A 13,392-nucleotide genomic window follows, 5' to 3' on the forward strand; every position below is an offset into this window, starting at 1 on the left:
AAGTTTTAATAATATTACCTTTGCCTGACTTGAATTAACACCAAGTCCAGAAGCATAGAGAAAGCCAAGAGCCTGAAACAAAATGATAAAAGGCAGACAGTTTTATGAACCATGAAAAGATGCAAGAATCTTTAAATGCTAAAAGATTTGAACAGTTGCAAATAAGCACAACTGTGGAATTAAAAAGCCTCAGAAATGCATTCAAGGTTTTACAAATTACATAATGAAATATAACTTTAAGCAACTAAAAAAGCTTAGCTTGAAGATTAAAGACAATTTAATAAAACATCAACTAGAAAACCAAAGCTGAACACATTTAAATATGACTTTTACTTGATTCTTGATGAACAGCTATTATGAAAACAAAATGTCTCCTATATCATTACATCAACATATTATCTATGTGAAGGGTGATACACAATGATAGTGGGTAAGAGATGACTAAATAAGCTATCACAGGAATAAAAAGAGGCAGCAAGGGGCTAAGTTGAAGGGGTCAAGGGAGAAAGGTCACTTTACAACACTAGAGCATACACAGTTTTCTTAAAAAAACCCAACCAACCAACCAATGTATTGGTAAGGTTCTACCCTCTGCCCTCTGAGGATCATCCCTGATGACATGAAAGCATAGGCTAAAGTTGTAAACGCAGGTGCTATTCTCATCAAAAGCCACGAGCCCTTCTACATTTCCCAGCCTCGCTTGAAGTTAGGTAGGGCCACTGTCTGGGACGTGACCAGAGGGGATGCAAGCCATTTTCAGACCTGGCCCTTAAAAACATCCCAGAGAATCCTCCAGTCCTCCCTTCTCCCTTCGTGATGGCTTGGAAGCCCCGTGTTCCAGAGGTATATAGCTATATGACAGGAGCAGCCCCTGACCCTAAGTCACCATATGAAGAGTAACTCAGGCAGGAGAGCTGCATGGGACCTGGCATAAACAAGAATTAACTCCTTGCTGTGTGAAGCCACTGTGATTTTGGTGCTTTGCTTCATCAGCTAGAATTAATTATGGTGGAGAGAGTGCTTTGCAGTGTGTAAAGCACTGTGGCATTGTAAGGTTCTATTATTAGAGGGAAAAGATGCCTTAAAAGTAAAACCATTCCTCAGAACAGAATGTGTCTGAAGATAAAGAATGTATGTGTGAATTTTACATAACCTGATTTATGTAAAAAGGGGAAAAAAGCCTTGAAAACAAAGGGGAGCAATTAAGATACAACCTGTTTATAAACCAAAACCAAGACTACATAAGAGTTGTAGGTTACAACTACATCAGGTTATCAGTCCTGTGGAAAACAATGGTCCAAATGCCTTTACTGTTTACATAGTCTGAAAACAGACTTCCTCTGTGACTAGAAATTTTGTTTTATCTTTAAGCAAATCCCGAACCATTGATAAATCTTTATTATTGAAGACCTTTTTTTTTTAAGTGGGCAAAACACCTTTATAAGTAGGACACAAAACCCAGAAACCATAAAAGATGAATAAATTCAACTAAAGTTGCTTATTTTACATGAAAAAACTTATACACAAAATTAAAAGACAATATAAAGAATACAGATAAACAGCCAGATGCAGAGGTACAAAGGGTGAGGTCCGTAAGAGTCCTAAGTGCAGGAGCTTCTGTCCCCATGGAGTTGGTGTACCACCTCCTGCCACGTGGATGTATTCACCAACCTGGAGGCTCTCCAAACCCCAGAGTTGAGGGATTTGTATGGAGGCTTCTTCACACAGGTATAATTGATTAGTAACTCAATCCCCAGCCCCTTTCCCTTCCCTCTATTGAGGGCATTTTAAATAAACGTGGTGACCCCTAAATCCAGGCATCAATCCTACCATTACTAGTGGGGCGTCAAGCAGATATTATGTATCAACTGGCTCAAAGGGCAATATGGAATTGGAACATTCGCTACACAGTAGCCTAACTAAGAACATTTTACTTGAGTTCATCAGCCTTTAGCTGTGTCACTCAGTTTTAGGAAACATAGATGATGAAGAAACAAACTAAAGGACACTATGAAGAAACAAGTAGACAAACTGAGGCAGAACATTCTGTAGAAAAACTGGCCTTATCTCTAACACAGAAAAAAAAAAAGAAAGGTGCGGGCTATGCTAGAAGTAGCAACCAAATATAAGTATAGTCCTGGACCAAATACTGATTTGGACAAAACAGATATAAAGAAAATGTTTTGGCTCAACACCGTACGAATATGGTATAGGTGTTATACGATGTAAAAGTTTACTGGAATTGGAAGGGCTAAAGGCTACTGATTGAAAAGAGCAAGTTATGGAACAGAGGCAATGACATTTTATTTTAATAAAGAATTTACACGAAGAGAAAGGTCTAGAAGGGTATGCATGGACTAACATATTACCAGTGCCTACGTCTGGGAGGTACATATGTGATGTTTATTTTCTTAGCTTTTTTAGTTTGTATTTCTAGTTTCCTTATAAAGGACATGTACTGCTTCTGTAACAAAATATCTTTCTACAAAAATACCAAGATTAACAGGAGCTGGAGCACCTGACCTTAGGAAAAAAAAATATAACGGTGAGTAATTTCAGATAAAAAACAATTACCTTCATTTAATTCTCTGAAGATTTAACTTGGAAAACTACAAATATAATTTTGGCAAGATGCAATTGCAAATATGCCTTAAGTGACTATAAATGTTCTCAAACTAAGGAAAAAGACTGTCCAAGAAGACTGGGAAAATGATCTGCTACAAAATTAATATTTACAGTTTTACTTGTTAAAGGAAGTCAGGGCAACGAAGAGTACCACATTATTAAAATAAACCAGTGCTGTATGCAGAGAGATCCTCCACGGAAAGTATACTTACAGTTTGTCCCTTGGGAGAACCTTCCTCAGTCAGTTTCTCAAACATCTCTTTAGCTGCCTGGATATTCTGTGTCAGGTAATCACCAAACAGAAGAGCATAGGACACTCTCTCCAGGGCCTTGGTATGGTTCATGCTTGCTGCCTTTTGAAGATACCGATATGCTCTTTAAACATAAGCAATGAAAAAACAAATTAGCAATATTTTGGAGCTGACATTTTTTTCAAGATCTCCTAAAATGCAGCTTAACCTCCTTATTCTATAGAATCCCTCTGATATTTTATTTTTACTAAAGTAGTGTTGCTTACAAAACTTACTTTTGTTTTTACATAAGGTACCAGTTCTGTTATTGCAATATCTTGGAATTCTAATTACACTAATAGTAATCCTAAAAATTTGATTAAAAAAGTTAACTAGGGCTTCCCTGGTGGCGCAGTGGTTGAGAGTCCGCCTGCCAATGCAGCGGACACGGGTTTGTGCCCCAGGTCTGGGGAGATCCCACATGCCACGGAGCGGCTGGGCCCGTGAGCCATGGCCGCTGGGCCTGCGCGTCCGGAGCCTGTGCTCCGCAACGGGAGAGGCCACAACAGTGAGAGGCCCGCGTACCTCAAAAAAAAAAAAAAAAGAAAAGTTAACTAGATTTGCAATGTGAGAACTGTAATAATATGGTGTCCGGTAAATAATCTAATGAATGATAACCACCACAACTGTGTTCTTTGCACAGACTATAACAAAAATCAGCTGAAATTAAGACATAAAATGTTACAGGACAATCACTTGTTTTATGTTCTTTCATTCCTAAATTCTAGACTTTGCAAGAAAATTACAAAGAAAAACCAAAAAATCAGAAAACACCCGACAACAATTCCTTTTGTTTGTTTTATGTCACTTTGAATTCTGGATATTGTATGTATTCCTGGCTCTGAGAAATTACTATAACTTAATCAAATATTGCCATTTGCTCACTGTTCATTCTTGTGACTGGTATTTAGGACCTTTTTACCCCAACAAGCTAAAATTTGATAAAAGTAATGCCCCTAATGTTCATATATCATATTAAGTTTTCTTGTAATGCAACTTAAGAAATCCTTTGTCTCTGGCAGTATATTAAATTTAAAAAGTACTTATCCATTTATCTCAGTAATGGCCTATCACGGGGTAAGAATGGAGTTGGCCGTGCTACCTACTCTCTTTTCTGGCTTTTCTTATTGCTTCCATTGAGGATTTTCATCCCAGTCTGGTACATCATTTCCGCTTCCTGCATTTGCCGTCTTTTGGCAGCCTCTTCTTCAGCTAAAAATAAAATTTACATTTTGCATTTACATGGATAATTCTGCACTAATTATTTATCAAACATCAGTATGTATTCTTTCTTTTGGGTGGTCATGCAAACACAATCCATGATCTTTCACCATTTCCAAGTCTGACTCTAAAGACACATGGTTTTCAGTATGGCCTTTATCTGACAAAAGATAAGACTTAGAAAAAAAAAAAACCTCATTGAAATCACTTTCTTTCAGAGAAAGCAATATCGACCTGCTTTTGGAGGGTACTTTTCTGCTAGTAATTCTAACTTTTTATATAATTCAACTAAAATTTCAGTAGGAGCTTATGATTATATATGCCAAGGTCAGCTAAAATCAGGACAGTAAAAAAACAGAAAAATACTGTTGTAGTCAAAGAACACTTCAGTCTCACCTGAAATGCTGTATATTTTACAAGGAGAAAGTACTTGATTAATTACATAACAAAAATTAGTAAAAAAATTGATTTTTATTAACTACAGATCCTGATTTAATGTTCAAGTTCTCTACTTTTTTTCCTATGCACTAATACAACCCTGAAAATCACAGAATTATTGCAGATTTCTCAAAAATTATTTTGTTACTGTAATATAGCATTTAACAGAAATACAGAACTCACCAAGAGACATTTGAGTATTTCATGAGGACTAATATTTACAGAAACAGAAGTGAGCTGTTCTTGCAATATAAAAACAAAATCTGATGTGTTAATCTGGAGTACTTAATCATACTGGCCTACATCCAAAGACGGACTGTATGACATATCTAGGAAAGCCTAAATAGTCTATCAGAGCCATTATTCTGAAAATGTCATTTGGTATCAAATGAGGTATATTCAAGGTTTTCCATTGTTTTTTATTAGTTATAAAGTTTTTCCCCAAAACACAGCTTGCTTGCATTTAGAAGTCAGTCCCTTAGTACTGACATGAACACTTAGGACAGTTAAGTATACTATATTTGTCAAATGTTAACTTAGCACAGTGCATTTTGCTCAAGTATTTAGGAAAGGTATGATCTTTCTTTTAACCACTATTAATTAACCTTCACCAGAATGTTCTATTTCCTTTATTGCCAAACAACGTTTCATTATTAATTAATTTAGCAGCCTGCCTGAGAGTTTCAGAACAACCCATGCACACCAATGGAAAACCACCTCTAAATAAGGCACAAGTGTGATAAGCCGCCTGAGTGACGGTCTGGAAGTAAGTACGCTGCACGCTTCCTGCGCTGACGTCCAGGCTTTAAGGCAACAACCGCGTCATCGACGTTGACCATTTCTCACAAAGGTGGAAAAAGGACGGCTACAAAAAGACCTTTAAACTGTTGCCTGAGACACAAAACAATGTGGACGTGCCGCCTACTGAGCAATACTTACTTTCACAAAAGCCCCACTTTTCATCTGCCTTGTAGTCATAGGTTGTAGCACACCACAGTCTGCCATCTTCCCTCCCATCTGAGGTACACTCATCATATTCCTTATCCAGGAACAGAAAAGGGAAGTGACAGGGCTCCCCGTGAGCTGTGCCTTCAATGGCGGTCAAAGCTGGAAAGAAAAAAAAAAAAATCTAAACATGAACAGCACCTCTGGTATTCATGGATTTAACACTGTCAATCTCAACTATGAGACTGAAAAGACACAGATACATGATTTGTAATGGGGAACATAAAAGACCCAGCACTGATTTTGCTCAGGGACGACGTGAAGGTGAGTCAACTTAGTGAGCATGGCTAGCTGACTACCCAGCTCTATATCTAGGTTAGAATTTTGGGAGGTCTTGAGATAATAACCTTAGAATATCAAAAGTCTACTGAAAACAGCTGCGCAACCAGTGAGCAAAAAATAAGGCAAATGCAACTGAATCAATTCCACTGCTCAGCACAACTCTCCTTTTTTTCCTATCTGAATGCTGTAAGTCAATTTCTTCAATAATATAAAGTCACACAGGGAAAATGCTCCCCCAGGCAAAGTTAATCACTCACATACTCCTCTGTGATCCCCCAGCATTTTATTAGAGTACTGACCACACTCACTGAGCTTCTTTCTTTACCATACTCTAGCTCCCACTAGACTTAGAGCTTGTTAAGGGTAAAAACCATATCTCTAATTTGTTCTGTAAGTTCTTTCCACGTATCTCCTAGGTGCTGGGAATTATGTCAGGTGCTGGAAATGAGGTGGAGCAGAGGTCTCTGCTACATGGAACTTACTGCCTAGCAAGGAAGAGAGACATTAAACAAAAGTATGATTGATGTTATGGAAAGGAAAGTTCCCCGTCAGGAACTGCAGTTTACACTGAACCTCACGGATGTCTAGGAAGAGGTGGTAGATGAAATGCTTTGGGGTGGGGTAGGGGGACAAGCATTGTAGACAAAGGGAAAAGTATGTGTTAAGAATCAAATGAAAGACAGCATGGCATATTAGAGAAAATAAAGTTCATTATCTCAGAACACGTAGTGTGAGTGTCAAAGTGGACAAGAGAAGAAGCTAAAGAAGCACGAAGAAGCTAGACTAGGGAGGTCCTGACAAGTCTTACTAACTCAATTTGGATTTTATCCTGACAACAATGGAAACTCAAGAGTTTAAAGTAGGAGTGACATGCGCATACTTATACTTTACTTAGAGAGGGGACAATGGAATGCCAGGCTGGATGCAAGGTGACCGGTTTAAAGGTTGTGACAGTGGTCTAATCGAGAGGTAATGGTAGCCTGAAGAGGACAATGAAATGAAAAAAGTGGATGTACTCAAGTGATGCTAAGGAAGGAGATATGGTACTACTTACTGACTAGATGTGCAGATGAGGAGAGAGGAATCAAGGAAGACTCCCAGGTATTAGGCTTCAGGAAGTGAGTAGGTGATTGTCCTTACTAAGATAGAGAACACTAAAGGAGGAGTAGGTTACTGGGTAGGGATGAAATGGATCAGGAGAGAGACAAGTTAAGCTTTCCTCCTGCTACATTCAAGGTAGCTAACAAAAAACAAGTGAAATGTCTTAGACATCTTTTCAGCTGTAGCCAAAAAGAAAGTTCTCCAGTTTACAGATGTATTTGAAGCCAAGAGTATGCATAAGAATGCCAATTACGAGGTATATGAGAATACCAAAGGGCCGGGCCTGAGCCTAGGCTCCAACCATACAGTAAGTACGAGTACATATATGCCAACGTTCACTGGTTGCTTTTACATGGAGAATTTAATTAGGCAGCAGAGCTTAGTAAGTAACAATATAGGTTCCGGAGTCAGAACACCTGACTCAAACCCTACTGATTATTAGCTGTGAACTTTGAGTAAGTTATTTAATCTCTCTCCTTACCCATAAAATTATTTGGAGATAACCTCCTTATCTACAAATAGGGATAACAGTCCTTGCTGCACAGAGTTACTCACAAAGATGCACTGAAATAATACATGTAAGGGACTCATGATGGTGCCTGCCCCATAAGGTGGTAAGAGTCTAGGAGATGGTGATTGCTATTTTATTCCCGGCACTTATGCTCTGAAAGGCTAGAAAATGTATGCTCTTTCTTTCCTGTGTAAAGAAGAATACATTCTAAGACTAATTTGAAAATTATTTTCAGTAAGTTATGAAAGGCAAACGAATTCAAAATGGTTTACCACCAGATAAATGTCATTCACCATCCTGGTAATCACTGACCAGAGGCAAATTAACTTTTTCACCTTTGATTTGTCCACTTTTTAAGAAGTGATCTTTAATGCAACATATTAGCAAAGCATCCTTTATCACCAACCTCAGAGGCATCACTTTGACTATAGAATCCGAAAAAGGCGCTCCCATGCACTGCTACTAGATTCAAATTTGCTTTGGAAAGGTAGTATCTGTACAACTGCAGTTTGTAAACTTGAATTTCAACTTAAATAACATACAATGGTTTAAAGTATATTTGATTTTTCCCTATGATAACAGAAATTTCTGTTTTAAAAGCAAATAAGAATTGTCATAAGAATTCTAGTTTGCCAGAACTTATATTTTCTAAGTGGTTCAAATACATGAAAGCATTTGTTTTCATGTGATGGAACAATACAGCAGAAAAGAAACTGGAGAGAACCCAAAGGTTTTTGGCAACAAAAGGAGTTAACCTACTACCGAGTCAGCACTAACTTAAGCAGGAAGAACTCCCAGGGTACACCTGATTTATCAATTTAGTAAAATCGAAATATCTTGGTCAAAATAATGTGTTTATTATTAAGTTAGTAGAAAGAAAATTTATATCTCTCAGCTATCTTCTCCAAGCAAAATCACCACAGGGAAACTACTATTACCTTTTAAACTTATTTTAAAGTCTTCCAGAGGTACTGACTGGGACTTGCTGGTTTCAAGTCAATAATCTCAAGTTGATATTCCTCACAATAGCATTGATTTCAGTTAATTTTCTTCCATGGAGAAATTCTCTAAGAATTTCGAAGCTATTATTTTAAAAACAGCCATGAAAACAGTACCAGTTTTAAAAACAATGGTAATCACTGCTCTGGCATAAGGAGGCTGACTGAATATGCAATTTGAGTTAATGATAGCCAGTAATCAAATGTGACACTTAAAATGAAAGGGAAAAAAATGTGTTAAGTCAACTCTGAACCTTCATGTAAATATGACATAGTATCACAATCTATTTAGACCTTGAGAGTAAGATATTTAACTTAATGGTATTTGAGAACTTATAATAACGAACAGACTGCTCTATATTTAAACTAGTAGAAATTTGCTCTTGCAAAGTCAATTAGAATCATTTAGGAAAGCTAGAAAGGTTTTTAACAACCCCCCTGCTCCCGCCCCAAACCCTACCTGAACCTGTAATCCTTCAGCGCTGGCCAGAATATAGGTAAATGGGAACTTCCATACTGTTGGCAGGAGTGTAGAGGGGCATTCAATAATATCTGTTAGAATTGAAAAGCTCCATACACCTTTCGATCCCATGTTTTCACTTCTGGGATGTTTACTTAATAGAAGTGCTCCCACGAAGATACAAAGAGGTATGTCCAAGAGAGCATTTGTGCATCATCATAATTTTAAAAACATAAAGCCAAAAAGAACTCAAAGGTTTATGACAAGTAGGTTGGTTAAATCAACTACAGTGCAGGAGTTACAGAGAAACCTGGGCATCAACACAGATGGAATCAAAGGTCACTAGAGAATGGTGTAGACAGAGCAGAAGATAAAGGCTGAGTCTTGGGGGCAACCTTACGTTTCAACATCAGGCAGGTTCCGAGGAACCACAGCCAAGGGAAGAAAGCATCTTCAGAGAAAGGAAAAACAATACATGAGGGGTCGGTAAGGTAAGGACCAAGAACTGACCAGGTATTCAGCAATTAGAATGCGCCTGGAGGAGAGTGGCTTTAGTGGTCTGGAGGGGACCAGGGCCTCGTCACACTCAGATTAGAGAATGGAAAGAGAGGAAGCAAAGTCAGTGAACAGAGACAACTCTTCCCAAGAATAATGCTATGAAGGGGACTAGAGGAGTAAGGTGGTTGTCGGAGGGGCACTGGGGGCCAAGTCTTGGTTTTTCTAATGTTCAGATATGACAGCATGTTTGAACGTTGGTGGAAAGAATTCAAGAGTGTGGGCAAAGACTGTCGTTTGCCATTCAGTAAACAAGGAATGTTGTCTGCCATAGAGTCACCAGCCACTGCAGCTGCGTCCCCAACAGTGCCCCCTGAGGGGAATTCAGGATGGAGAAAAACAGGATACGGGCTCTATATAGTTAAGATGCATATCTAAGGCATAATTTCAGTGAGCCCAGACTCTTGCATCTTCCCAAACATAGAAAAGCACTAAAATCATTAACTTGAGATGTCTGATGTTTGTGATTAGCAGTAATATTTTGATGTCTGACTACATGCATTTTTTTCTTCCCAGCAAAAACTATATATCCTGGCTCCTCCCTTACCTCTTAGGAGCAGGTCCTCAGAGCTATCTGAGAGGCTGTCTCCCACCGTACAGTCCTCAGTAAGGTCCCCGAATAAAACATAATTTGCAACTTTTAGGTTGTATGTTTTTCTTCAGTTGCCAAGAGAAAACAATGTAAATGTGGCTAGAATGTTGTTATTGGTACTGAATTAAATGTCCTGGAATACAAATACTCATATCTTTTCCTCATTTTTAATTGTAAAATCAAAACAAAACAAAAACATCAACCTCTTGATCCATATAGATAAAGCCAAGGGATTTAGCTCTGTAAATTCCTCATTTTAAGAGCATTTACACTCTATTAAAGACTGATATTATATCTATAAGTTTAGATGGGTATTCTGTTAATAAGACGACTATTTAATCATGCTGCTTGTTTGAAGCAATTTTGTACTTCCAAATATACAGCAGTAAGTAGCATTTTAGTCAAATATATTTAGAGTCAAAAATATACTTATAGTCAGGCTTCCCTGGTGGTGCAGTGGTTGAGAGTCCGTCTGCAGATGCAGGGGATACGGGTTCATGCCCCGGTCTGGGAAGATCCCACATGCCGCAGAGCGGCTAGGCCTGTGAGCCATGGCCGCTGAACCTGCGTGTCCGGAGCCTGTGTTCCGCAACGGGAGAGGCCACAACAGTGAGAGGCCCGCGTATCACACACACACACACACACACACAAATATATATATATATATATATACACACTTATAGTCAAAAATTATATTTATAGTCAAACGTATTTATAGTCAAAAACTGAAACATTCGGGGCTTCCCTGGTGGCGCAGTGGTTGAGAGTCCGCCTGACGATGCAGGGGACACGGGTTCGTGCCCCGGTCTGGGAGGATCCCGCATGCCGCGGAGCGGCTGCGCCCGTGAGACATGGCCACTGGGCCTGTGTGTCCGGAGCCTGTGCTCCGCAATGGGAGAGGCCACAGCGGTGATAGGCCTGCGTACCGCAAAAAAAAAAACAAAAAAACAAAAAAACGGAAACACAATTATTTAACGTTAAAAAGGTACCAACCTCAAGATAACTGTCATATAGTGTTCAGCAATTTTAGTAAACACAAAGATAAAAACTCAATCAACCAACCAATCAACATCAAACTTCCTAAAGTACTACAAACGGAACACAAATAACAGATGACTTGAAGCAAACCATACTTGAGATAAAGCAAATGGTATAGGCCAAATAAAGAGGTATTTACCGTTGACTGAGAAATACGGTATAGTAATCTTCTAGGGACAATAACAATTTTATGTTATTTGCTACAAGACTGTTTTCACCCAAGGTCGAGAATTACTAACTAGAGTTGAGAATTACATTAATGAAGGACAGACAGACATGCAGACTATACTAAGGAAGGCACTGCTTTAAGGATTAAGATGTATTTTTCAGAAAATTAATGAAATGTAGTCACCTAGAGAATGAACAAAAACATTAAGATCAGAGTTCATATAAGCTCAGTTCTCTCTGTGAAAATAATCATTCAAAAGAAGAAAAAGAAGCAAGCACTGGCCCATGTGCCCAGAAGAAAGTGACAAAAGCTTCACGACACTCAGGTGACAGGTAGTCAGAAACCAGAGTGAAACTTGCTCAGGAAAACTGCTGCTTAAGAACAGTGAGTGTGGGGACTTCCTGGTGGTCCAGTGAGTAAGACTTCACACTCCTAATGCAGGGGGCCAGGGTTCGATGCCTAATCCCACATGCATGCCACAACTAATAAGTCTGCATGCCACAACTAAAGATCCTGTGTGCCACAACTAAGACCCGACACAGCCAAAATAAATAAATAAATATTAAAACAAAACAAAACAGTGAGTTTCACTAAATAATGGTTGTAAAGGCATTTTGAGTTCAAAAGCCCTGGTGGGGTGCTTTTCCACAAGGATGGTCTCCCAAAGGCGTTTCCTTCCACAAATAACTTCTTGTACAACCAAACAAAAGAAACAATGTAAAAGAAAGCTCCGCATTAAAGTTAGACCTGTTGTAGGTTATGGCCTATGTTTCCTTAACCATTTATCTTCTGTTTAGTCAGAGTACTAAGGTTTGTTTATTCCTTTCCACCCTCCCTCTTGCATGTGACAATGAAGCAAAAATGCTATCCTATTACTCAACCAACTTTCCTCAGAACCCAATTTTAAGCATGTTTAGTTAAGTTTAAGCTCAGTGCCATTCAAAACAGACCAAGATACTGGTTATTTGATTTTTTTTTTTTTAAGACTATTAGGGTAGTGTGTAGAAAAGACAATCCAAGCAATGGGAAAGTATACAAAATTAAAGAAAAATCACTGTCATCTTTAGTTACCACTGAAAATTATCTTTCTCCAAAGGTAATGACTGTTCCTAGAAAAGAGGTTCATTTTTCTTTTCAAGTGCAAATGTGGGGGGACAAATGGCTTTCTTTCCCATAAGGGACCTGTGATGGTTAACTGTGTATAAACTTAGCTGGGCCACAGTATCCAGATGTCTGGTCAAACACAACGCTGGGTTTCTGTGATGGTGCTTTTTGGATGAGATTAACATTTAAATCATGGACTTTGAGTAAAGCACATTACCCTCCACAATGTGGGTGGGCCTCAATCAATCAGTTAAAGGCCTAACAGAACAAGAGCAAGAAGGAATTCTGCCAGCAGAGGGCCTCCAGTTCTATTGATATTTCTCTGGAGCACCCTGAGCAATAGAGGATCAATGGGGCGAGAGCTGGTTCCTTATACGGGGTGAGGGTAGGGGTGTGTCCAGGGGCTGGGCCGGAGCGGTGGCTTAGGTGGTCTGCCCACCCCTTTATGGTGGTGTGTGCAGGAGGCATGCGCAGTGCCCTGCTTTTGCTCCCGACCCCCTGCTTTTGCTCCAGGCTCTTCAAAAGTGGCTCTTCAAAAGTGGCAGTTGGGTTTTTTGGTCTCTGTTATCTTTTGTCCATCATTTTGCCCCACTGTCCCACGCAGGCAGTTATTTTTAGTCCCATACAGTTTCTATATATTTGTTGCTCGAGGAGAGGCGTGCCCAGGGGCAAGCACTGCAGCACTGCAGCAAAGGGTCCCGGGTCCCAGGCTTCTCTCAATACTAATTATTTACAATGTGACATTTTCACTTATCACTGACATTCCTTCAGGTGGCAGCCAGTGTAGACTGGCTAACAATTCGTAACCCCTTCCTCACCTCTGTAGGGCTAGGGGTGGTCAAGTGATAGTTTTGGCAGTTCTACTAATAACTTCTGAGGGAGGCTCCCGCTCCTCTGATGCAGGCACCACTTCTTCCTGAGGACCTAGGACCTGGAGATATAGCTACCACCAGGTGTGACCGCCTGGGACAAACATGACGATGAAGTCAATTTACTAAGGAGA

At 39.3% G+C, this 13,392-nt stretch overlaps 1 protein-coding gene across 3 annotated transcripts in view; it reads right to left on the minus strand.

Moving 5' to 3' along the window:
- SEL1L (SEL1L adaptor subunit of SYVN1 ubiquitin ligase) overlaps positions 1–13,392 on the minus strand; it is a 52,630-nt gene that overhangs the window by 24,320 nt on the left and 14,918 nt on the right. For all 3 annotated transcript variants that reach the window (XM_079699787.1, XM_079699786.1, XM_079699785.1), the window contains exons 4-7: positions 5,514–5,681; positions 4,022–4,127; positions 2,838–3,000; positions 19–72 (exon numbers count right to left, since the gene is read on the minus strand). In XM_079699787.1, the coding sequence (XP_079555913.1) occupies positions 19–72; positions 2,838–3,000; positions 4,022–4,127; positions 5,514–5,681 (491 nt within the window). The remainder of the gene's footprint in view (positions 1–18; positions 73–2,837; positions 3,001–4,021; positions 4,128–5,513; positions 5,682–13,392) is intronic.

The sequence above is a fragment of the Hyperoodon ampullatus genome, assembly GCF_949752795.1.
Source record: "Hyperoodon ampullatus genome assembly, chromosome: 3".
In the NCBI taxonomy this organism is placed as follows: Eukaryota; Metazoa; Chordata; class Mammalia; order Artiodactyla; family Ziphiidae; genus Hyperoodon; species Hyperoodon ampullatus.